Source organism: Equus przewalskii, chromosome 2 (genome assembly GCF_037783145.1).
Source record: "Equus przewalskii isolate Varuska chromosome 2, EquPr2, whole genome shotgun sequence".
In the NCBI taxonomy this organism is placed as follows: Eukaryota; Metazoa; Chordata; class Mammalia; order Perissodactyla; family Equidae; genus Equus; species Equus przewalskii.
Window position 1 is genome coordinate 57857275 of NC_091832.1, and position 27121 is coordinate 57884395.

The following is a 27121-nucleotide window of genomic DNA, read 5'->3' on the forward strand; positions in this document are numbered from 1 at the left end:
TGTTTCTTATTTCCTTCTTCCTTGATTTAAATATTCTGCCATTTTTGTGTTTACTGTTACTGAGTAAAACAGATACATGCCGAACTGCATAATGTAAATTCAATTGTAAATCACCACTGATGTACTGGATTCACAATTAAGTATTTTCTGAAGGTGGGAGGGTCAATTGGTGTCTCTATGAGAGGCAGTTTGACAAAATCTATCTATCATAATTTAAGATGTATATACTCTGTCATAGCAATTCCACTACTGGGAATTTATCCCAAAGTTATACTCACACGTGTGCAAAGATGTATGAAGAAACTGTGAATTGTGTTTGGATGGAAGACAAAAAGAGTTTGGGATGGGAGGCAGACTTACCTTTTGTTGTGTCTTGAAATTCACCTTTTCCTTTACCTTACGTAGTTACTACTTTTTATATTAAAGGGAGAAACTAGGGTAAAAAAGAGCCTTCTTCCCACCTGTGGGTAACACAGCATCTACGGGTTCTTATTCCTAATGAATTTTCTGGGTTATCTTTTTCTTCAAGGGTCAACAATGCTAACAGTAGACTTCTTTATTGCTTAACCTGACTTTGTGTAGAATTTTGACAACCCTAATCCTTTGATAATTGAGTCCATTTCTGATAGTAGAAATTTTTACAATTTTATTGCATAAATGTGTATGTGTATATCTATTGCATATATGCATTTATCCTTCCTGACCCATGTTCTATACACACACACACATTCTTTACCCCAATTCCATTACCTGTTGACTACCTTTATTTTCTCCATGGTCATGTTCTTAGATATCTGTATGTACGTATGTATATATGTAGATATACACACTGACATGAGACGCACATTTTAATAAAGGGATTGTTTTTAATTGTAGTTTTTCTTTTTAAACCTGATCGTGTTATACTCATTTGATTGCATTTTGCTTTTTCTACTCAGCACTGCAATGTGCAAATCTCACCAAGTTACCTGATAAAACTTTAATTTATTCTTTTAATGATTGCATTGTGTTAATTGGTCAAAGTATATTGTAATTTATTCAGCCATTCCTGTGTTGATTGAAACGACTCTGTTTATAGAGACAAGAAGTTGGAAAATTAGTGACAATAAACATCCTTGTACATATTATGTATGATTACTTTTATTTCTCTATGATAGATTCCCAGTAGTAGGACTGCCAGTAAAGGTGTAAGTACTTTAAATTTTAATATATGTTGCTAGATTTTTTTCCAGAAGGATGTCATAATTCACATTTAGACCAGTGAAATATGACAGTACCCTTTTGAGGAGATAGTATCAATCTTAAATTTTTCCTAAAGTGATAGCTCATTGTTAAACTAATTGTTATTTCTCTGACTTCTAGTAAGTTTGACTATTTTTTGTAAACTTGGCAAATTAGATCTGCTCTTTCTCTACATGTCAGATATTTTTTTCTGATTTAATTGCTTAGTTTATGGTTTTTTCATCATACGAAATTTTAAACTGACATCTTTTCTTTTAAAATTTCTGCTGTTAAGGATGTTTAGAAGACCTATCATGTCTTCTAAATTTTGTTGTAGAATGTATTGCTGTGATTAATTTTTTACATTTGCCTGTATTTCACCTGGAGTTTATTTTTTATATATAATGTAAGATAAAGATCTAGTTTTTGTTTTTGCTAGATGATAACCCCCAGTATTGTGATAATTGTTTAAAAAATACCCTTTCCTGCTGAAATAAAGTTCAACCTTTGACTTGTACATTTTCTCATATGTGTTGGTATCTATATTTAAGTTCTTTATTCTGTTCCACCTGTGTGTGTTTATTCCTATGCCAGTGCCATATTGGTTTGATTACAGTAGTCCCTCTTTATCTGCAGGATATGTTCCAAGACCCCCAACAGATATGCATGAAACCTTGGGTAGTACCGAAATCAAATATGCTATGTTTTTTCTATACATACATACCTATGATAAAGTTTAATTTATAACTTAGGCACAGTAAGACATTAACAACAATATCTAATAATAAAATAGAACAATGATAATGTACTGTAATAAAAGTTATCATACATCTTAGCAACTTCAAATAGGATTTTTTTCTTTCCTCATTCAGTCGAGAACTATCACCTCTTCACTTAAGAGGAGGATTTTACAGCTTCTCTTTGACGTATCCAAATTGCCAGCATCACTACTCCTGTGCTTTGGGGCCATTATTAAGTAAAATAAGGGTTACTTGGACAAAAGCACTGCGATTCCCTCACAGTCAATCTGATATGGAGACAGCTACTAAGTGACTCACAGATAGCACATACAGTATGGCTACTGGACAAAGGGATGATTATGGAACAGGCCAGGGCTGGACGGCTCTAGCCGGCACCAGCTTTCATCATGCTGCTCGGAATGGAGGGCAATTTAAAACTTATGAATTTTTTATTTCTGGAATTTTCCATTTAATATTCTGGAACTTTGGTTGACCAAGGGTAACTGAAACCGCTGAAAGTGAAACTGTGGATAAGGGGGGACTTCTGAAGTGTCTTTTGAATATATTCTGACATGTGGTTAGTGAAGTTCACTTATGGTTTTCTCCTTTTGTTCAATTTTCTTGGTGGCTCTTAGATTTTCTCCTTTATAACTTAAGATCTTATTTTTAAATAAAAAAATATTTTGGGCTTATTTCTCAATACAGTTATTTATAAATATTGAGGACAAGTTATTACTGTGAATGAAATATTTTTCCTGTTATTTTTCTAGGTGTTTCTTGCTAAACTAGTGAAAATTTTTAACTTTAAGTGTATTTATCATAGCTCTCCTTTATAATTTATTTTATTAATTTCAGGGTTATTTTTTACTAGAATTGCTTGTGTTTTCTAGGTACAGGCATACCTCGTTTTATTGCACTTCGCTTTATTGCGCTTCGCAGATATTACGTTTTTACAAGACCCTCCACCAGCAAAAAGATTACAACTCGCTGAAGGCTCAGATGATGGTTAGCATTTTTTAGCAATAAAGTATTTTAAATTAAGGTACGTACGTTGTTTTTTTAGACATAATGCTATTGCACACTTAATAGACTTCAGTATAGTGTAAACATAACTTTTATATGCACTGGGAAACAAAAAAACTCATGTGACTGGCTTTATTGCAATATTTGCTTTATTGTGGTGGTCTGGAACTGAACCTATAGTATGTCCGAGGTATGCCTGTATTCTATCAGACCGTTAGCAAAAATGCATTTTTCTTTTCCATCCTAATATTTATGCCCTAATTTATTTTCTTGTCTTATTAGTTTGCTGTCATCTTCAAGTCAGTGTTAAATTATAAAAGGTTTAGAGGACTTCCTGCTCTAATTCCTAATTTTATTCATTTGATTTATTGAATGAGTAATAACATTCATATGGTTAAAATAATAAAAATTTTCTGTGAACCATCTCCTTTCCACCCTTTCCCTAATCTGTCCATTTCCCACCCTATACTCAAAGTAACCAGTCTTCCACAGATCTTCAAATTTCCATATAGAAACAAGTTCTTTTTTTTTTTTTTAAAGATTTTATTTTTCCTTTTTTCCCCCCAAACCCCCCTGGTCCGTAGTTGTATAGTTTTAGTTGTGGATCCTTCCACTTGTGGCATTTGAGATGCTGCCTCAGCATGGCCTGATGAGTGGTGCCATGTCTGTGCCCAGGATTCAAAGTGGTGAAACCCTGGGCCGCCAAAGCAGAGCACGCAGACTTAACCACTCGGCCACAGGGCTGGCCCTGAAACAAGTTCTTGATATAGATATATACGTATAGACACATACATGTATATATATATTTATTTATTTATTGTGTGTGGATACCATCTTAATTTTATTTGAAATGGTTTTAGTATTTTGCTATTTAGGAAACTTGCTGTTGTTTTTTTTCCCCAAAAATGTTTAATTTTTTCCTATTCTTTTCCATAGAGCTTTTATTATAAATGGCTGCTGAATTTTACCAAATTCTTTTTCAACATCTGTTGATATAATCATATGATTTTTTTCTCCTTAATTTGTTGATATATTGAATTAGGTTGATTTCTAAAAAAGAACCACTCGCATTTCTGCAATGAATTATGTATATAGTTTTTGATACGTGGCTAGACTCTATTGTCTAATTTGATTGTTTTTATTTAGAATTTTTACATTTAACTTTTAAATGAAATTGGTTTATGATATGTTTCGTGTACTACCATTATTAGATTTAACATTGAGTTATTCTGACTTCATAAAATGAATTGGAACACTTTCTGTATTTGTCTATGGTCTAATGTTATTAAAATTATATTTTTTTAAAGATTAAGAATCTGCTGAGGACCCAGCTGGTCTTGATGCCTTTTTCTATAGTAGATTTTTAATTACCTTTAATTTATGGTATTTGGTTTTACTCAAGGATTCATTTCTCTTGGGTCAATTTTGGATATTTCTTATTTTAATGGGAAATCATTCTTGTCTTTTTAGGTTTTCAAATGAATTGCCATGAAATTACATCTGTGTTGTCTTAGTTTTGTTTTCTTAGTTCTCTCCTGTACTTATGGTTGTATTTCTCTTTTCATTCTGAATCTTGTGAGTTTTCACTCTCGGTCTTTTTCTTTTTCACTCCCTTATTAAAAACTCTGAGTGATTATCTTTCAAAGAGCTAGCTTTTAGACTTATTTATCCTTTCTCTAACATCTTTACTTTATGTTAATACCAAACACTAGCTCTTAGTTCCTCTTCTTAGTTTACTTTGACATATTTTGTTATTTTTCTATTTTCTTATCTATTGAGTTTCCCCTCCCTTGCCTTTTAAAAATATTGAAAGCCTTTAAGGCCGTGAGCTTAGTCCTGAATACAAATTTTGCTGGGTCAATTGGGTTTTAATTATCATTCTGTTTTTTTCTTATAGCTTACTATGTAGATCATAATTTCCCTTTTGATTTCCTCTTTGATCCAAAGATTATCTAAAATCACCTTGTAGTTTAAAAGTATGTTTGTACATTTTTCTTAATTTTTTAGATTATATATCTCTGAAATTAGTTAAAACTTTCATTATGACCATGTTTATGATGGATCATGGTACTGGACATAGGAAAAAAACATCTGTTCTTTGTTAGAGGGTTACAAGGTATCTTTTGTATCTTTAAAAAATTATGTTTACTGGGGCAGCCCCGTGTTGTAGTGGTTAAGTTTGGCTTGCTGCACTTTGGTGGCCTGGGTTTGCAGGTTCTGATCCCAGGCGTGGACCTACACCACTCATCAAGCCATGCTGTGGCAGTGACCCCTATACAAAATAGAGGAAGACTGGCACAAATGTTAGCTCAGGGATAATCTTCCTCAAGAAAAAAAAAGAGGAACATTGGCACCAGATGTTAGCTCAGGGCCAATCTTCCTCAGGAAAAAAAATCAGAATTATTGATAATATATTTAAATTTCTGATTTTTTTCTTCTTTCCAACTGTAGTTATCCATTGTAAAAGATATACTGAAATAACTCAGTATATTTGTTTTTGTTTTTGTTTTTGCTGAGGAAGATTCGCCCTGAACTAACATCCATCACCAATCTCCCTCTTTTTGCTTGAAGATTTGCCCTGAGCTGACGTCTGTGCTAATCTTCCCATTTTGTATGTGGATCGCTGCCACAGCATGGCCACCGGAAAGTGATGTAGGTCCACACCTGAGAACCAACCCAAGGCCACTGAAGTGGAGCATGCCAAACTTAGCCACTAGGACATGGGGCTGGCCCCAGTATATTTGTATTTTTTATTTTTATTTTTTTTGTGTGAGGAAGACTGGCCCTGAGCTAGCATTTGTTGCTAATCTTCCTCTTTCTTTTGCTTGAGGAGGGTTCTTCCTGAGCTAACATTTGTGGCAATCTTCCTCTATTTTCTTTTTGTATGTGGGACACCACCACAACATGGCTAGAGGAGCCGTGGGTAGGTCCACGCCCAGGATCCGAACCCGCGAACCCTGGGCCACTGAAGCAGAGTGCATGAACTTAACCAATATGTCACCAAGCCAACCCCATTTGTATTTTTAAAAATAAAATTATTAAAGTTCTAATAAGCATTGCTTTATTACTTGCTATGTTATTTGGTATATACAGTATATCTTGGTCATAAACTATGTATATTTTCTAATTGTATAATCTTTCTCTTTATCTAAGTACTTTTGACCTTAAAATTATACCTTGGCTGATACATATTTCCCTGCAGTTACTTGAAAACAAAATACTGTTTTCTCCAGAAAGATGCTCATTTTTTCCCCTGATGTCTCCTTGACCTTGAAAAGATGAGACCTTTAGAGTACTTTTATTTTATGCCTCTCTTTCTTTTTCCACTTATCCTCTCCTTCCCGGTCAGATCTCGAGAGTACTTTTACGTCTCCTTACTTCCATCTAACCTGCCTACAACTCTTTTATTTTGAATAAATAACTTAGCACATCTTCTATAGAAATCCATTAACATTCTTTTGTGATCTAGTCCTTTTGTTTAAAGAGTCCTTATTTATCATATAAGTTGTACATTCCTAGACATTCGGTTATTACCTGTGTATTATGTAATATAAACTGAAAGTTTCATTGCTTATAATATTACTCTTTTCATCTTCCCTGTTACCACATCTCTATTCTGGTTTATTTTTTCTTAGTTAGAACTCTTTCTCAATTATTTTACTCATTTTGGGGACCTGAGAAAATACACTCTCTAAATTCTTGCATATTTGCAATTTTTTTAATATACCAAAATATAAGCTTTGTTAATACAAAATTCTTTTCTCGCTGTCATTTATGAATGTTATTCAACTTTCTCTTTTGTTTTTTTAAAGTATAACAGATGAGAAGTCCAGTGAGGAGCTGATCCCATATCTTTTATAGGTTACTTGCTTTTATAGCCAGGAGCTTGAATGTGATCCAGCATCCGTGGCGTTTTATCCCTAATACCATTTAATATACATTTTCTATTGTTATAATGCTCTCCTTTTTTTATTGTGGTAAAACATACATAATATAAAATTTACCATTTTAACCATTTTTAAGCATACAGTTCAATGGCATTAAGTACATATACATTGTACAACTTCACTGCCATCCATCTCCAGAACTTTTTCATTTTCCCAAACTGAAACTCCATACCGTTAAACAGTAACTCCCCGTTCCCCCTCCTCCAGCCCCTTTCAAGCACCATTTGATTTTCTGTCTCTTTGAATTTGACAACTCTAAGTACCTCATATAAGTGGAATTATACAATATTTGACCTTTTGTGACTGACTTATTTCGCTTAGTGTAATGTCTTCAAGGTTCATCCATGTTATTATGTAAGAATTTTTTCTTCCTTTTAAAGGCTGAATAATATTTCATTATATGTATATACTACATCTTTTTAATCTATTCATCTATTGATAGTTTGTTTCCACCTTTTGAAAATTGTGACTAATGCTCCTATGAACATGGGTTTACAAATATCTTTTCGAGTCCTTGCTTTCACTTCTTTTGAGTATATACTCAGAAGTGGAATTGTTGGATCTCATAGTAATTCTATGTTTCATTTTTTTGAGGAACCACCGTACTGTTTTCCATAACACCTCATTTACCAGCAATACACAAAGATTTCATTTTCTCCACATCCTTGCCAATACTTGCTATTTTCTGGTTTTTTGATGATAGCTTCTCTAATGAATGTGATTTTAATACACATTTTTATTTAGTCCTTAAACTTTTTTAAAACATGAAAAAAGAAATGTCAATTAAAAAGAAGAATCTGTCTTCTATGCCAGGAGGGCTCTGTGCCATTGAACCTGAGAGGAGAGAATTTCTATAGCACCTTGTTTGTTTGGTCTTCTGCCCTTAGAATAGTTTGTTTTTATCGACTATTTTAAGCCCATTTATATCTGAAATATAAATAACATAAATTCAGTGATTTGCAGTTACATATGTCTGTGTCAGTGATTTAATCTCAGTTTTCTCATCTGTGAAATGAGGGTCTTTGGTGATTTACTTCCTAGATTGTCTGATTCAGTTGTAGCATGGTCCTCATACTTACAGAATGTGGGTCAGGATTGCTCCAAGGCGTGTACCAGCCCTCCGTAGATTGTGGAAGTCCTCCCTTTCTAGTTTATCTGCTTCTCATACATACATGTTAAAGGCCAGCAGCACAGGTCTACTTATTCCCTAAACATACCTCATAATCTTCTTTAACTGTTCCTTTCCTGGACTCTTTCCTCTGCTGATTCACACCTCCCTTCACACCTTGGTTTGGTGAAAATCTTACTCTAATCTTCAGATAACAGCTGAGATCTCACTCAAAGTCTTCCCAGTTCTCTGTAACCTAGGTTAATTTCTAAATTGTTACTCTCAAAACTTTGTATTTTTAGTCTTTTCACATTATGCCTTTTATTAGAGAGGTGTTTGTGTGTGTGAGATTTTTATTTCACTCTCCCCCACAGTTTAATAAGCTCCTACACTATTAGGACTGTATCTTACTCATATTATGACCTTATGCCTATGCCAGGGCAAGTAGATAGTTAGTATATTTTAACTAAATTTGAGCAAGAGTGAAAAATGTGTATTGACCAATAGTTTTGTGGCTTGGTATTGCTATTTTGCCTAGGAAATGGAATCAACAAGGTTTTCAGTAGATTTTCTTTGTACTTTATATCTACTTTTTTGGGACAGGTATTTCTTAAGTCAGTAAGAAAATTAACGACAACAGGAGCTTCATTAAAACTACAATTTAGGATATGCAAATATGAATGATTCCTAACTTTACCCTGTACATTTCACATATATCATTAGTCACTGTTAGACATTTTGGTTTTGCTTAATATAATTCATTGCTGAATGGGTATTTTAATGTGAGAGTTTTTGACATCAACATTTTTAACTTTTGTCTAATTTGTAATCTTAACTTTGAGTTAATGGAAATATTGCTTCTATAGATTGTGGTTTGAAACTGCTAATAAGTTCATTCAGTTATATGATCTTTAGCTCCTAAACCATGAAAAGTAGATTGCATTTTTTGTTAAGATCTATGTCTGAATTGAAAGTGGTCAAAGTGTCTGAGTGGTGAATAAAGCAGTAGAATGCTAATCAGAAGATAGAAATACTGGACTGACTGACTCCATTAACTTACACTGTGTTCAGTAATCTAAATGCACCATGGATGGTCATCTCTCTTTTAAATTGGTAGTAATAGCCCCTGCTGCTTGACAGTTTGTGAAGTCCTTCACCACTTAAAAAATGTTTTAACTTCTTGTAGCCCTTTGAAGTAGTTATCTATTAACCTTGTTTGATAACGGCGATTGAGGCTTGGAGAAATTAAGTCACTCAAGATTGGCTGGCAATAAAATAAGTAACATACTTGGAACTGCACCTGAGAATTTACCCTACAGTTAAGACCTTTAGCTGCAATCATGCTGAGGTGTGTTTTTTATCCATAGGTTTCTATGTAAATGCACTGATATTATTATCATAAAGCTATCTTGAATATCACTATACTATATATCTACCATTACATTTTTTAATGTTTCCCTGGGTGGTGTCTATTGACAGATTGAACATCAGGGTATGATTTTCATTACTTTTTCCAAGAGAATAATTTTGAAAGCTCTCAATATAGTATTTTTCTATTTTTAAAATTTTGCTTCAAAACAATGTTTCATTTCAAAATTGCAAAATAATTTTGTAAAACATGATCAGCTGATGTTAATTATTAATATCCTTAAGTTATTTAATTAAAATTTCTATTCAACACTTGATTAATAAATATTTCTAAATTTTCCTTCTTTATTCTACAGAATGGTAAATAACGCTGATCATCTCTAGAAAGGATATTGCTTAACCTCATGTAAAGTATGCTCAGTTCCTTTCCAGTGGTGTAAGTATCTAGTCCTTTGCTTAATTTTTATCTTCTGAATTGTTTTAATAAAGTTAAGAAATCATTATGATTATGATCTCAAAATGACAGCAGACATTTGTAGAGTTGAAAGAGTTTTTTCATAATCATGTGATAAAGAATGAATTTTCAAATCTATCAACTTTCTCTTTGACCATTTCTCTTTTCAACTTTGAAGTCTGACACTGATTTTCGGTTGAACGTAAAATTACTCTACTTATTTTAAACTGCTTAATAGCCTAGAAACTTGTGAAATACATGGCTAACCATTCAGAAGAGCTCGTGTTAGATTCCTTGTGACAGGCAAAATACTGAAAGCATTTTACCTTAATAATGCTTTTTGTGTGCAAACTTCTAAGCACCCTGGCCATTTTACTTTACCTACTGGGCATAATAATGTAGTCAAGCCTGTTAACTAATGTGGTTGGTAGCCTTTCTTTGGAGTTGGGCAAAACATACAAATTGAGATGGTGGTATTATGTTGAGAGTTGTTTTGTGCTAGGATATGAACTAACCACTAGTTCATAGTAAATAGACCTTTGAAAAAAAGTATTGTGGGAATTTCAGATATTAGAGAATCTATTAGCTTATTAAGTGCATCTTTAGAGTGTAATGCAGAGTTCCTTTAGCATAAGTATTTTCTAAAATTTGGTACAGTCTGTGTTTCGATTAAATTCCTTCCATTTGGGGCCGGTCTGGTGGCATGGTGATGAAGTTCATATGCTCCGCTTTGGTGGCCCAGGGTTCACAGGTTTGGATCCCAGCCATGGACCTAGACACTACTCATCAAGCCATGCTGTGGTAGTGTCCCAAATACAAAGTAGAGGAAGATTGGCACAGATTAGCTCAGGAACCATCTTCCTCAAGTGAAAAGAGGAAGATTGGCAACAGATGTTAGCTCAGGGCCAATCTTCCTCACAAATAAATAAACAAATTCCTTCCATTTTAGTTGACAGTTCTATAATGCAGTAAGTAGACATTAAGATAGATTTTCCTTATTATTTAGGTTTTCGTTCAGTTTTTTCCTCCTTATTGACTCTGTCATATATCAAAAAGGCTCTGGAATAGTCTCAAGTGATGTGAACTCAAAGTCATGGCACTTCATCACTTTCAGCCTTAATTTCCCTTTTTTTTCTTTTTATGATTTATTTGCTAATGGCTGTTCTCAATAGTCGGTAGAGTGTAAGCATCATGAGGCCAGGAATTTTTGCTGATTTGTTGCTTGTTGTGTCTTCTCTGCCTTGTACATGGTCTGACAACAGGGGGCACTCAATAAATGTCAGTTGAAAGAATGATTTTTATCTAAGTGGTCTCCAATTCTCTGATTCCACACCTAATTTATATCTCCCTCTATAGATTTACATATTTTTACTTGGATTTTTTTCCAAACATGTATAAGGTGGCTGCAATTAAATCTCAGTCTTAATCAGTCGTAATTTAAAAATAACCATTAAAATGTGATTGGCACATTGGAATATAAATCTTATTTTTCTAGAAGTATTTTTATTATGAGAAGAACATTTTTATGTTGTTGTCTATTGTCATAGCCTCTATTCTTTTGCTTTAGTCTGTTCTCCTATTGGTTTGAATTATAGAATCATTTTATTATACTGTCAAGCTCAGTTCCCAGTAAATCTTCATTTCTTTACTTATTCTCACTTCTTGTCATTTTCTTACTTTAAGACTGCCACTTCTATGATGATAATAATAATTGTGAAAGAGGGTAGTGTGCCACAAATAGTAAGAAGGGCCTGAGTACATCTTTAGTTGATGAGTATTATGATTGACTATAGAATGTGTTAAATCATCTTGCAGTAAATATCATGTATGCAAAACAAAACTAACTTATGACTAGGCCGTACTTTGCTTAGTCATTCTAGACAAAAAGATAAAGACAGCAGAATCAAGCTGAAGAAAATGTTGTGTTATCCAATAAAATCTTTTTAACTGTTCACGCTTTGCAAGTAAGATAGTAATGTCATTTTTGTGCATGTGATTTCAAGAGTAATCATTTATGCATTCTTTAACCTTCTTTGCTCTATGTGTTTGTAGAATTTAGTTTAAGAAAGAATGTTCTGGACCTCATGCCTTATCCAAGATGGGTTTAGTACATATGCAAGTAGGGATACAATTTATTGTAAAATAGGCTTACTATTATGGTCCAATAGCGTGGTCTTTTAAAACATCAGTTTATGAACTGAGTCATAATTCCTGAATTTAATTGTTCTTTTATGCTTTAAACATTGTCTGTGTTATTGCTGTGTCAAAATTCTTCTCACATCGCTTTCAATTGTTGGCCTGAGTCTGCATTCAGATTAGTAATTTAAAGTGAAAGATGTTCCTTATCCTGTGAACAGTCCTTTGCTACATGAGAAAATTAATTCAGTTCTTACATGTTATCTCTTTCTGTTATAAAAGAATTGCTGGTATCATGGACTTAGATGACCTTTGTAGGTCACATACTGCCATAATTTCATGATTATGTGCTTAAACTAGATAAATTATGAGAAATAAAATTTGGAAATGACAGAATGTATGCCTTTGTTTATGTTAATGCACATTGGAATATTATTCTCAATATCCAAGAAAGCTTCTAATCTTGGCATTTTCTCAGTAAAATATTGTACCTTCAGTGTCATATGCATGATTTGATCCTGCTCCTTATGCCATTATCAATCTACTCTATAATGATCATACATTTCATTCTAGCAATTGTAGATGTTTTTACTTTAGGTATATCTTTTATTAGGGACCTCTCGGTGCAAGGCACAGACATCTAATTTAAACAAAGTGAAGCATAAGGGAAAATTTATGCTGTTAAATAACAATACAACAAGAAAAGCAAGGTTGTAGCAGGAGCTTAGGAATTGCTAGAACGAGGGATATGAACACTGCAGAGCTTTCTCCTTTGCTCTGCAGTACTTGATACATCTGCTGTTTTCTCCTACAAACTAGCTTCTTCAACATGGTGAGGAGTGTACCCAGATTAACATCTTCCCACAACTCAGCGCAGTTACAGTGACCTCCATCTTCCCATTAGTCTAACTTGAATATTTTGAGGAGGGCAAGGCTTAGATTCCTTTTGTGCCCACCCCGTTGGCCAGGAGGTAGAGTATTATTAGTGGCAGCCCCAAGGACGAGTGGTGGGAAACAATGAGCCTTTCTAGGCAGACAAAATAATAGGTGCCTTCTATTATCTCCTTTTATGACTTTTGGAATAAAAGTGGTTCCCATCATCAGTGAATCTGAAACGACATGAAATATTACATTGTTTTAGGTACTGTGGACTCTTTAGTTGTGATAGTTCTACTACAAGCTTTAGGATAGATATGTTTCTTCATCTATTTATATTCTTATATTCATATAATTTATTTTAGTTTTATGCCAGTGTACAGAGTGCTACCCCCTACAGAGAGAGTTTTGAAGAGTTATATACAAATTACTATCTGCTCTGATATAAATAGGATAGGAAAATATCATGATTGTTGTTTTTTTGTGTCCATATAATAAAACAGTTCTTGGAGTCTCATATCTAAAGTAAAGTCAGTTTATGAAGTATTTTGAAAGCATAAAGAAGGAAGTGAGCAGTGGACAGGTCTACTTCATTGTCAAGGGGAAAGAATAATGTATAGAAACCTCAGTTTACCAAATCAAAAAACTAAGGGCTAAATTATTTGGATTACTAAAGGTGTTCAACAGCTGCTTTTAGAAAGAACTTCCTAGGATTTAGGATTAATATATTACTAAGCACTTAAAAGAGTTGACAAAGGGCTGAGGGTTAAAAGAGAAACTAAAGTGTTAAGTATCTGTTATAAGTCATTAGGAAAATGTTCACATAGATTCTTCAACAAACTTTAAGTATAATATACCTACTGAAGAATGTAGAAATCAGTAGTGTACAGCTTGGTGAATGTTCATAGTGAATGCACCTGTGTTGTAATGTAACTAGCATAGAACATAGAACAGTACCAATACTGCATAGCATTTTAATAATAAATCGTTTGTGTTGAGCAAAGTATACTGTTCTTTTGAAATTGGTCAGGAGAAAAAGTAAACAAGTTACTCTGGTTGAAAGTTTTCTCTTCTCTCCCAACCAGATGATAATATATTATGGGGATAGGGCCATCCTGGTAGGGTGGTGGTTAAGTTTGCGTGCTCTGCTTTGGTGGCCCAGGGTTTATGGGTTCAGATCCCGGGGGTGGACCTACACACTACTCATCAAGCCATACTGTGGCCACATCCCACATACAAAGTAGAGGAAGATTGGCACAGATGTTAACTCAGTGACAATCTTCCTCAAGCAAAAGGAGGCAGATTGGCAACAGATGTTAGCTCAGGGCCAATTGTCCTCACCAAAAAAAAAAAAAAAAAAAAAAGTAAGGGGCGGAGGAGTGGCCTGGTGGCGTAGTGGTTAAGTTGGTGCGCTCCGCTTTGGTGGCCCGGGGTTCACCAGTTTGGATCCCGGGAGTGAACCTACATACTGCTTATCAAGCAATGCTCTGGCAGGCATCCCACATATAAAATAGAGTAAGATGGGCACAGATGTTATCTCAGGGCCAATCTTCCTCAGCAAAGCGAAGAGGATTGGCAGCAGATGTTAGCTCAGGGCTAATCTTCCTCAAGAAAAAAAAAATATTATATTTATATATATATATAAATAAAAATGGGGGTATATTAAGCTAACAAGAAAATTAGTGTAGTACAATTTTAATAGCCAAATAATTTGGAATAGCTAATAATTGGAAACAGTCCAAGTGTCTAAAATATTCCTACAGTGAAGTACTGCTCTGCAGTAAAAAGGAACAAACTGCTGATACAACATCATAGATGAATCTCAAAAACTTTCTGCTAAGTGAAAGAAGCCTTACACAAAAGAGTACATAGAAATTCCATTTCTATGAAATTCTAGAACAGGCAAAACTAACCTATGGTGGGAAAAACATCTGAGCAGTGGTTGCCTCTGAGGGAAGGGACAGGATTGACCAGGAAGGGGCATGAGGGAACTTCCTGGAGTGACGGTAATATTCTGTATCTTCATAGGGATTTGCGTTTCACCGTGCATGCACTTCAAAACTCATGGAATGGTAAACACAAGATTTGTGTATTTTCTTTTATGTAAATTTTACCTCAGAAGAAAAAACCTGAACAAATACTGAACTCTAGTTAATGACATGCATGTGGAAGTATTAAGGAGGAAGTATACAGATGTCTGTAACTGATTTTGAAATGCATCAAAAAATAAGATGAATAGGGGCCAGCCTGGTGGTGCAGCGGTTAAGTTCACACATTTTACTTCAGCGGCCCAGGGTTTGCCAGTTCGGATCCTGGCTGTGGACCTATGCACTGCTTGTCAAGTCGTACTGTGGCAGGCATCTCACATATAAAGTAGAGGAAGATGGGCACAGATGTTAGCTCTTCCTCAGCAAAAAGAGGATGATTGGCAGCAGATATTAGTGCAGGGCTATCTTCCTCAAAAAAAAAAAAAAAGATGAATAGCGAGATGGATGGATAGATATGTTGTAAAGCAAGTAAAATGTTAATGGTAAAATCTAGGTGGTTAGGATATGGGTATTCACACTGTAAATTTCTTTCAACTTTTATGTATGGTTAAAAGTTTTCATTATAAAATTTAGGAATGAAAAAACTTGGCAATCAAGACAATGTAATAATCATGAAAATACGACTTGTATGATGGATAGCTTACACAAATGAATATTCTAAACAAGCAGAAGATAATATGTATATGTATAAAGCAGATACTGTGGCCCATGGGCTCAAATGGACTGCAACATGTTATTTTGGTCCAAAAAATGTGTTTGTTTTTATTTTTATTGAGCCTGTCTCTAAAACTAGAGCAATTTCACATAAAAATTCTAGATGTCTGCCGGCTTATTTTTTAAAGTATTTGAAAGACAAAACAATCAGTGGTAGAATAGAGAGTCCAAAGGTGGTACAAGTTTATGTGGAAATTTTGTACATATATGATAAATGTGGCATTTCAGATCAGAGAAGAGACATATTACTCAGTATAGTATATTGGACAACCAGCTATCCATTTGGGAAAAAATAAAGCTCAAATCCTTTCACACTCATTAAGTAACTATAAATTCTAGATAGAGCAAACATTTTACATATAAAATAGTATTACCAGAGTACCCAGTCCATCAATAGAGTGGTTTTTAAGTGATTTTTTTTTTTTTTTTTGAGGAAGATTAGCACTGAGGTAACATGTGCTGCAACCTTCCTCTTTTTGCTGAGGAAGACTGGCCCGAGCTAACATCCGTGGCCATCTTCCTCTACTTTATACGTGGGATGCCTACCACAGCACGGCTTGCCGAGCATGTGCCATGTCCGCACCCGGAATCCCAACCGGCGAACCCCAGGCCACCGAAGCGGAATGTGTGCACTTAACTGCTGTGCCACCAGGCTGGCTTTTTAAGTGATTTTAACTGGAGACCTAAAAGAGTGAAAAATGCCTATGTCCCAAATCATATGATTCCAGTAAGCCTTGCCATGTATTGGAAAGCAAAATGATGTATGCTTTTGGAGTCAGTAAGATCTTTGAATCTTTTTTTCTGTTTCTTTTTTTTTTTTCTTTGCTGAGGAAGATTCACCCTGAGCTAACACCTGTTGCCAATCTTCCTCTTTTTTTGCTTGAGGAAGATTTGCCCTGAGCTAACATCTGTGCCTGTCTTCCTCCATTTTATATGTGGATCGCTGCTGCAAAATGGCTGCTGACAAGTGGTGCAGGTCCATGCCTGGAGACCGAACCTGGGCCGCCAAAGCGGAGTGCCCAAATTTAACCACTAGACCACCGGGTCGGTCCCTCTTTTTCTACTTCTTAATCAGACTCTTTGCAAGGTATAAAACCACTCTGAGCCTTAGTTTCCTCAACAAATCAATCAATATAAAATTGTTAAAAAATTACCACAGAGAGTTGTGAGGATTAGATGAGATTACATTATATGAAACTCTTCCCCAATACCTGCCTAGAAGTAAATATTCAATAAATTTTTAGTATAGAGGGATGAAGAAACCAGTCTCCAACAGCTTAGGGGAACTAGCCCAGAGCAGATGTTTACCTGTAAAGGATGAGAAAATTCCTTTATTTCCATCAGCAAATAATTATTGAGAGCCTACTGTATGCCATGCATCCCATTTGGCACTAAAGCTATAAAAATAAAAATAGGAAAATTACCACTTTAAAAAATCTTAAATAGGAAAATCAGATTTTATAAAAAAGGAATTTTAGTGAGAATTTTTATGATATTTGACAACTCTTTTAAACTTAATATTGTTATTGACTCTGGACATTTTCTGGTGTGCTACAGTATCTTGTGTTAAAGGAAACATAATGTAGAAGGAATTTCCTAAGAAAAATGAATAGTTCAGTTTGGCTGCAAACGCAAAAGATCCATTTCTCAGGATAAGTATTTGACAATGCATTATAGAGATGAAATACAAAATTCCTAAGTGGTGGGTAAAATGGTACTTACTAAGGTTTTTTATGTACCTCTCTTACTTTTCTATTAAATATTTTTGCTGATTATTAATATTTGCTTGAGCTTAGCTTACCAAATCGTTTGTTTACACTAAATGAAGTTATAGAGCTCCTAGGTCAATTTTGCTGATATTTAGTAAAACAAGATAATATAAACTATTTTTTCAGCAACTTTCCATTAATACTCTAATGTAGAATAATAAATTTGAGATGGAAAAATTACCTGTGAGCCTAGGCTTAAGACTGTATGCATCTAATCTGTCATTTTGGTATTATTGCTCTAACTGAAATTTTGGTTCAGATATTTACCAGAATGAGGAAAATGTAAATTGTCTGCCATATGAAATTAGATTTTATGTTGTATCAAATGTCAGTCTGCTAATAAAGTCAATATCTGTACCAGCCCATTGCCATGACAAAAACATTCGAGCATGGAGTAATAATTATTATTGTTATTATAATATAATAATAATGTCTTAATCATTTTTAGTAAAGAAGTTGATGTACAAGTGTTACATCGTCTTCTGAGCATTGTCTGTAATGATATGTTGTTTGGTAGATGTGGTAAATAAAGGAAATTTTTTTAATCTTTCTTTTTAGTTTGCTGGAAACCATGTCTCACTATACAGATGAACCCAGATTTACCATAGAGCAGATAGATCTGCTTCAGCGCCTTCGACGTACTGGAATGACTAAACATGAAATTCTTCATGCCTTGGAAACTTTGGACCGTCTTGATCAAGAGCATAGTGACAAGTTTGGAAGAAGGTCCAGCTATGGAGGAAGTTCATATGGGAATAGTACCAACAATGTTCCAGCATCTTCCTCTACAGCTACAGCTTCCACACAGACACAGCATTCCGGAATGTCCCCATCACCTAGCAACAGTTATGATACCTCCCCACAGCCTTGCACTACCAATCAAAATGGGAGGGAGAATAATGAGCGATTGTCTACATCCAATGGAAAGATGTCACCAACTCGCTACCATGCAAACAGCATGGGTCAGAGGTCATACAGTTTTGAAGCCTCAGAAGAGGACCTAGATGTAGATGATAAAGTAGAGGAGTTAATGAGGTTAGTTGCTTTGCTTATTCAGAGTCCCCAAAATGTCTATATTCTTAGATTGATTTTGAGTAATAAGCTATATTTCAGCTACTTATCTATAAGAACTGTGATTTATCCCTCACCTCTTTGGAGATGAAAGAAAAAAATTTCTAATTTTATGGTTTTAATTCAAATTTTCTCTTCTTTACTTCAGCCCTTTCTCTTTGCTGCTTGATAAGCCTTTTCCATTTTCTCTGTCAAAGCAAAGGTTTGCCCTCTCTTTATGGGTCTAATTGCTAACGTCTGAATTTTCTGAGTTGTTAACAGATATGTTCTAATCTTTAAATCTATTGTAAGTATCTTTCTTAGGGATAAGATGATTTCATCATGATACAGATTGTGTACACTGTTAATTTTTCCCTCCATCATACCAATCAACAAAATAATTTTGAGCAACTATTATATAAAAAGTAGTGTTCTTAGGAAGGAAAATAGACATGGTTTCTACCCCTAAGAAGCTAAAGTTCTAATTTTAGCAATAGATGCCATATATATATATATATATATATATATAATTTTTTAAATGTTATCTATTACAAGATAAGTGTAAGCACTTACAGTTTAAAACACAGAGAAAAGAAGAAGTCCACTTTCAACAGAGGTCCTTAGGAAAGGCTTGACACTGGACCTGGGACACTCTGAGGGCAGCAACCATGTGTTTTGATTGCTGTGTCTCCAGGATCTAGAACTGTCCTTGGCACATGGTAGGGGCTTAGTATGTTAAGTGACTGGATAAATTTGAGCTAAACCTTAAAGGATAGGCTCTGTTTTGGAATATAGGAACTCTACTTAAAGTTAAGGGAATATTAAAAGGTGGAAAAGGCAAGGCATGTTTAGTCTTATAAAGATTGCAGATGGGCTAGACTCTCGTAGTAAGAATAGTGTATTATTAGACAGTATAGGTCTTGAAAGATCTGAGTTCCATACAAATAATTTATGTTTAATTTGGTTGGAATTAAGGAGTTTTTACGGTCTGTAGGAAATAGAGATGATAAAAGCATTGTTTTCAGTAATTATCACTACTGTAGTAGGGGGAGAGACTACAAATGGATTAGTTACAGTAGATAATGAAAGAAACTGTAGCAGGAATTTGTCAGAAATAGAATTAAAACCTATAATTATGAGTTATATTTCTTCTTAAAGATTTTGAAACTTGAAGATAATATAATGGTAACTTAATATCGTCATAAGGTCTATCCTATAGTATGCAATAGTGAAAAATCTTTTAAACAAACTGTCCTGCAACTATTTTTAGGGTAGAACTGCCTTATATAGAACTGTAGGCTAAATGGGCTATTGTATCTAGATTCCAATGTAATTCCTGTGATGAATAGTTTCATAGAGCAGCCACAAGACCCTATTATTTAACCTTTTAAAACTTAAAAATAAAGAGATCAATTTGGCTTTGAATTCATTTTCACTTGTTAAAGCAGCTGGCCAAAGTTCAGATGTTCCTTTCGAATTTAACGTGTTTAAGAGCGAGAACCATTTGGGCAAATAGAAGTTACTTCAGTCATAGAATTCAGTCATTAAAATATAATAAGATTAGCTTTTAATTATCTTGAGTAGAGAGGATATAAACAAAAATTTATTTCTGAGGATGCTTGCCTGTCTTTTTGTTGTTGCTGCCATTAATCAGTTTCGATATGACTTTTAATATAACAGTTAATTCCCAAACATGTGTTAGACTAACAGGAAGTCTGGGAAAACTTTCTTTTTAACAAAGGCCTGGAAGATTGGCCAGGGTCTGAAAACTTGACTATTAACTCTTAGGTTGTCATAATGATATACTTCATCTGTGTTCTTAAAGAGAAAACCTATTTAGCAATGATTAGGATTTGTAGTTAAATCCCACAGTTACACACATTCAAGTTTCTCTGTTAAATAGATACATGTTCATGCATTGTTATCAGTGATTTACATGTTGCCGCCTGTTATATAGTTAGGACGTTTTATCTTCTTCCTTTCCTTTGCTTCTTTCTTAGAACTGCTGTCTTGGTGTCCTCTAATCGTCTTGGGGTCTCATTGAATCTTCTGGCTGTGCCCTAAGCCACACCTGCACTACTCCTCTATGCACACCTCTAGTTTTTCTCAAGTTGCAGATAGCAACAATCCTTGGGTCGGAGGGAGAAGCTTATTGCATGACTGTTCTCACTTTTAATCATTACAGCCATGCTGTATGTGAGGTGGAGCAGAGAAATTGAGATTCACAAAAATTAAATAATTGGCCCAAGAAAACTTAAATATTAAGTCACAGAGCTTGAATTCTAACCCGTGTCTTTATTACCAATGTGTTGCTGCTATCTGTTGCCTCTGTAAATAAATTTTTCATGTCTGTAAATTTCAATAAGATTTTAGGAATGGTGGTTAATGTAACTCAACACAAAGTGTGAATGCCTTAATGGGCTTATCCTTTCCCCCCAACATGATGTTTGCCACTTCAAATCAATCACTTACTAACCAAATGAATTTTTATTTGGTAGATTGTCAGAGAAATTCTTGAGCAGTGGATCTTTCTGAGTATCCTATGTCCACATAGGGCTATCCTGCCCTTGCTGATCACTGAACACTATGATGATATTATAGTGGGTTGGATTTGGTGATCTCTAGTTGGGGAAAATGGGTACCTGAATGCCTTCTTGCCTCCTTTTCTATGTATATCATATGTAATTCACCTCTTGCATGGTCACATTCCCTAACCACTCAACCATAAGATATATTTTTCAAATCTTATAACCCACTGAGTCCACAATCTTAACTCCTAACAATTTCAAGGTACACGAAGGAGAGTTTTGGTGCTGTTTTATTGTTTCGCTTTGTTTGTTTGTTTGTTTTGGTTGAACTTGATTAGGTTATAACTATACACCTGATCAACTTAAAGAATCAGAAAGAAACTGCTACTTTTTCTGTTTTTTAATTGATCAGGGTAAAAAAGAGAAAGGGAAACTAGAATGTGAATTCTCAACAAATTATTGAATATAATATTTTAGGAAGGACTTTAAAGCCAAGAGCTGGAATGAAGACTCATTTTACATGTTAATATTTTTTAAATACATCTATTAATATATATATTTATATATAGGTATATATGTACATCTGCTAATAGCATACATCTATTAAAGTACCTCTTCTATTGTGTATATATTGTAAAATAACAGTTGAAATGAGGCTTATCAGAATTAGTAAACAATGCTGTATATTAAAGATGTTATTCTTAACTACCCATGTACTAAATTTTATGAGTATGTTAGTTAGTATTTTATACAAGATTCTGAGACTTTCTTCTGAGTTGGTTATGTATATGCCTAACAATGGGTTATTTACTTGTATAGGAAGGTATTTATGTTCTATAGGTCAAAATATTGTTATGTTGTTTATACATATAGAGTAGCTTTTCTTTTAAAGTTATCCTTTAAATTTTTACATTATGCTTTATCTTCATGGGTAGATATTGAAGGGAGAAAGTTTTTATTCAAACGTGAAAGAATTTGTATATAATTATATTTTTCCACCTGTGAAATAGTCTGTCTTAGTAGGCATTACTCTATCACTGGAAGTCTTTGAGATGGCTACCTTTAAGAGGTCCTAAAGAATGTGGAGTGTATATCAACCAAGAGAATACAGAAGATCTTAAAAACATACCACTTTTAAACATGTAGTCTTTAATATCCTGTGTTCCAGAAAAGGAAGCATTGCTATTTCAAGCTGGCATAAATAACTGTTTTCCTTTCTGATTTGGGAAGCTTAAACATATTTGAGATTAAGAATTTAGAGCTGTTTTATAAATTATCTAGATCAGGTTTTCCATTTTACAACCTTTTATCTTACAACTACAGATTTGTTCATTCATTGAACAAATTAAGCTCTATTATACTCAATCCCCATGATGAATAAGATACAATCTTTGTGCTAAAGGACTTCACAGGCTAGTAGGAGAGACAAGACCAGATCAGGAACAACTGTAATACAGAATAACATGTAATGTATTAGCATGTGAGTAGTATAATTGAAATGGTAAAGTTAGCTATTGGAAGAAAAGATCTTTTTTAACTCTGTGAGCTAAAAAGAAGCTAAAGAAGGGAGAGCTTCTCTGAATAGATAACAAGTAAATTGTGTCTTGAAAAAGACTGATTCCACAAAGAGGCATTACTGATTAATTCATCCAGATATTAAGAAAGATCTGTAGATAAAAATGGAAAGTTTAGTAAGTTATAAAAATAAGGGCAGTGGAGGGTGGAAAGGAAGAATTTTATCCTCATGTGGAAGTCACCCAGATAGATGGATGAATCCAGCATGGCTGTGATTTGGGAAAGGCAGTAGGAGGAGATCACATGGACTTTAAGTGGTTAGATGCAAATAGAGTGGTAGCTTATCTTGGAAGTCAGCTATGGAGTCAAAGAAAGTCAGCCTACGCTTCACTTTAACTCCATAAGACTTGAGGAGTAGAAATTATGGATGTGAGATTTTATAAAAGAAGGCAGGAAAAAGGAATTCATTCTCTTTAAAGAGGATGTCAGATTTCAGATGAAGAGAGAAAGTAAGAAGATGAGAGAATTACATTTGGTGTAAAATGAAGGAGTTTTCACACCTAGAAACGGGTGATTTCACAGGCTACAAGGCTGGGACAGTAGCAGAGGCCGGTCACTGAAGAAAGGTCAATAAGGGGGAACATGTGAAAGTTTAAAGAACAAAGTTAACTCAGTAGAATGGAAGTCTTTGAAATACGTAAGAGAATTGGACACAGTGAAAGTTGAATGCTGTTGCTATTTTGAAAATACCTAGAGAAACCCACTAAATGACATATCACTGCTTGTGTCTAAATTCACTATAGAAATCTTTTATGTTGCCTGGAAGTACCTGATACAGATGTTAATTTCAATCTTGTATAGTTATAGCAGATCATTCTTTTCTTCTTTTCCTGAGATTCTTTCTGGGGTTTTATAAAATAATAGTCATTTATGTAATGCTTTTACAGGTTAAGAAATTTTTACATTGAAGAACTTTTTGTTTTATATGTTATACACACACATTTAATATTAAATTTATTTAAATTTAATTTCACTGCTTGGAGAGAAATTTTAAAAGCCTTATTACAGAGGTATTAATGTTATCATTTTACCAGATGATGAAACTAAGGTCCAGCTTTATTAAGTGACTTTCCTAAGCACACCCTTATCTTTTAAGTCTTAGGCTTTTATTCAATTTGGAAAAGCTTCTCTCTGGTAAAGTGTTGAGTAAAGAAGTATGTTTTTTTTTTTTTCTTTTTAAAGATTGGCACCTGGGCTAACAACTGTTGCCAATCTTCCTTTTTTTTTTTAAGCATTGGCACCTGGGCTAACAACTGTTGCCAGTCTTTTTTTTTTTTTTCCCTGCGTTATCTCCCCAAGCCCCCCCGGTACGCAGTTGTATATCTTAGTTGCATGTCCTTCTAGTTGTGGGTTGTGGGACGCCACCTCAACGTGGCCTGACGAGCTGTGCCGTGTCCGCGCCCAGGATCCGAACCCTGGGCCGCCGCAGCGGAGCGCGCAAACTTAACCACTCGGCCATGGAGCCGGCCCCTATTTTTCTTTTAATTCATGGTGGGTACTTAAAAACTTGCCACATATCTAAAAATACAGGCTATGAGAGGGTCACTGAATTGCTGCTATTTTGCAGACTTTTGGGGGTTCTTTTTGTCTTGCTGCAGTCCTTGATAATGTTATACTGCAAGACTGTGAATAATTCAGAAACTGGATATTTCCTATTGGGATAATTGACTGTTATCTCCTCTTTATGATTTGGCATCTACTCCAGGTGAATTTGATTTAAAATAAGTTGATTTAAATTCCAATTTAAATCAGTAGTCAAGAAAATACCATTTAATCATTTTCTTGACGAAAGCACATCATTTTTTATTTAGCCTTAAAAAAATTCTCTTCAAGTCAGTTTTCAGTTTCCTAGAAGGACATTCTATAAATTGAAATGCAATGCTTTATTTAAATTTTTTCAGATTAATTTTGCAGCTGTATCAGAAACTAAATGACTTTGTTGTTTTATTTACATAAGCCAATTGAAGTAGATACTGCTGAAGTTCTCTCTTGTTCAACAATTATTGATGGATATTTGCAAGCTGCTTGGTCTGCATTACCTGTATTTTACTCAGCAGTTTATTATTTTGTTTGACTTTAAAATGTGTTTGTGCCTTTTCTTTCAGATACACAATTTTAAAAATAAAATGAGAATGCATATTTTTCAAAGAAATATTTCAAATGTAAACAAGCATTTTGGAAGGAATTTAGTCAGTATCTAGATCAATGTGAGAAATTTTAAGTTTTGGATTAGGCAGCTGACTATTTTCTTCCTTTAGGAATCTTTTTGAGTAGGATTTCCAAGCAGTAGATTAAGAATATACTGTAGAGCTCCAGATTGGAAGCTGTCTCTTCTTTCACTTCTCATCTCTTTTCTATTCCTAAAAGGGAGCATGAAATCTACCAATAGCATGTATGGCCCCTCCTCATCAAGGGGCTAAAATATCTGCTCTAAGTTAAATCACAGCTGGTTCTTTTTGGATAGGAAACTTTTCTTTCTTTGATCGAAATAATCTATAGAGAGACTTGAGCTCCTGTAAGGAGTTTGTAGTTCATTCACAAAACGATTTGTAAAGATTTCGCGATCCCTTTCTCTCAGATCAGGGGCCAGTAAACTTTTTCTGTAAAGGGCTGGGTGGTAAACGTTTTAGACTTTGTTGACAAAATTCAATATAGAATAATAAAATTGAATATAATTTTTAAAATAGAGGCCTACTAATGAGAAGAATAGAATTTTCAGGGCGGGGGAGATAATATTTTGTTTACTTCATGTTAAGTTAGTGTTCCCTGTTATCAAATTGACTGTAAATGTTCATCTGTGAAAACCATTCTTAGTTCATAGGTTGTATAAAAACAGGTTGGAAGCCAGATTTAGCCTGTGGGCCAAGGGTTGCTGACCCCCGTATTACATTATAAATTACCACTATTCTGCGTTACTTTTGAGCTTGAACAAAAAATCAGTGCTCTATTTATGTAATCCTTTTGGACGTAAACCATTCAAAGAGAAATTGGTCAGCTTTAAGGGCTTGAGTATAATTTTTACTTAAGTTTTCTGTTTATTCTGGTGGAATCTTGCCATTCATTGTCATTCTAGTGAATGTCGAGTCTTGAGAATCTGTTGAATTTTTAAATAAGTGAAAATTTATGAAGCATCATAGTGGAGGAAAAATTAGGTCTATAATGTATAATCCCAAGGACACAGAATATAGTTTAAAGTATTTTGTGTTACATGTAATAGGAAATTAATAAGTACCTTTTTATGTTAAATTTTATATTCAACCCATCTCACTTAAAATTGTTTTGATTTATACAGGAAGAAGAAGACAAATTAAAAGGCAGAACCTTTCTTAAAATGGCTAATATTTTAGCAGTTGTGAGAATGATGATGATTTCTATTCCTTTAACAAAGGTTTTAAAATGAACTGAACATTACTTATGCAGTTGCATAGTTAACATGCAAACCAAAATCTGCTCACAACTTATTTTTGTCGCTGTTGTTGCTTTTTATTTTTCTAGGATTTCTGTCTGTGTAAGATATATTCATTCCCAGTAATGAAACTTTGTATATACCATATGGCAGCCTTGTTCCTAATGTGAATTATACACAGCATGCGATTAACCATCCTCTGGTATGAGACTTATATCTACTGTGGCATTCACTAAAGTGTCTGTCTGGTGGTGTGATGTTTTAGGACTTGAATATTTGGTGTTTCTTGCTTTGTTTTAATTTCATGTTTTCACACAAGCTTGGTCTGTTTATCTTTATTTTTGTGTCCTTTCTTTCTATGTTCTCCCCACCTCTTTGCTTCACCTTTCTTAGCAAAGATGAGGATTTCTACCTTCAACATACATTGTTGGTCTTGTCTTCTGTTTTTGTTAGGAGGGACAGCAGTGTGATAAAAGAGGAAATCAAAGCCTTTCTTGCCAATCGGAGGATTTCCCAAGCAGTTGTTGCACAGGTAACAGGTAAGAGCTGAAGAGCCCTTTATTCTAGAATCATGTCTAGTCTCTGCCTTCTGGTGCAGATGTTGGAATATTGCTTGCATTTCTGCATTGCAGTGCAGATCTGTCAACTTAGGCATAATAATGTATGCCTGTGATTTAAAACCCATTGTCTCTGATATCATGGAACTTCTCCAGTGATTTTTCTTTTACTTGTGCTAATAAATTTTATAGCATTTGTAATAAGCACAAAATTCATTATTTTATGGCTAAAAAAGGGTTCTCTGGTTTTCTTTTAATTGTGACAGAGCTTATGACACATGCACATCCAACTGCTATCTATAGTTCGTATTTTTAAAAGCTTTGCAGTCCTCCAAATCTAATTCCCGATTTTACCAATTAAAAAATGATTCATAAGAGTAAAAGAAGATGGTTTTTTTTAACCTGGTTTTCTATATGTGAAAGCTTTCCTCAAACCGTTACTGAGAAGATAAGAGTTACCAGTCTTATCTTTGTTCTTTATACCCCATCCCATTACCCACCCCACCACAGCCCTATCCCCAGTGCGTGGTGTATATGTGTCATTCTCTATTCAGATTGCATTTTTTATGAAGTTCTTAAATTGTGGGGAAACATGTCTTTT

The 27121-nt window shown here is 34.3% G+C and overlaps 1 protein-coding gene across 32 annotated transcripts in view; it reads left to right on the top strand.

Annotated features, from left to right (window-relative positions):
- Window positions 1-27121, top strand: part of HMBOX1 (homeobox containing 1) — a 179604-nt gene that overhangs the window by 64834 nt on the left and 87649 nt on the right. For 23 of the 32 annotated variants that reach the window (XM_070611398.1, XM_070611394.1, XM_070611388.1 and 20 more), the window contains 4 exons: window positions 2852-3003; window positions 9764-9843; window positions 17963-18439; window positions 26417-26502. In XM_070611398.1, the coding sequence (XP_070467499.1) occupies window positions 9821-9843; window positions 17963-18439; window positions 26417-26502 (586 nt within the window). In that variant the 5' untranslated portion in view covers window positions 2852-3003; window positions 9764-9820. The remainder of the gene's footprint in view (window positions 1-2851; window positions 3004-9763; window positions 9844-17962; window positions 18440-26416; window positions 26503-27121) is intronic. The other 9 variants (XM_070611391.1, XM_070611395.1, XM_070611399.1 and 6 more) reach the window with 1 other exon arrangement.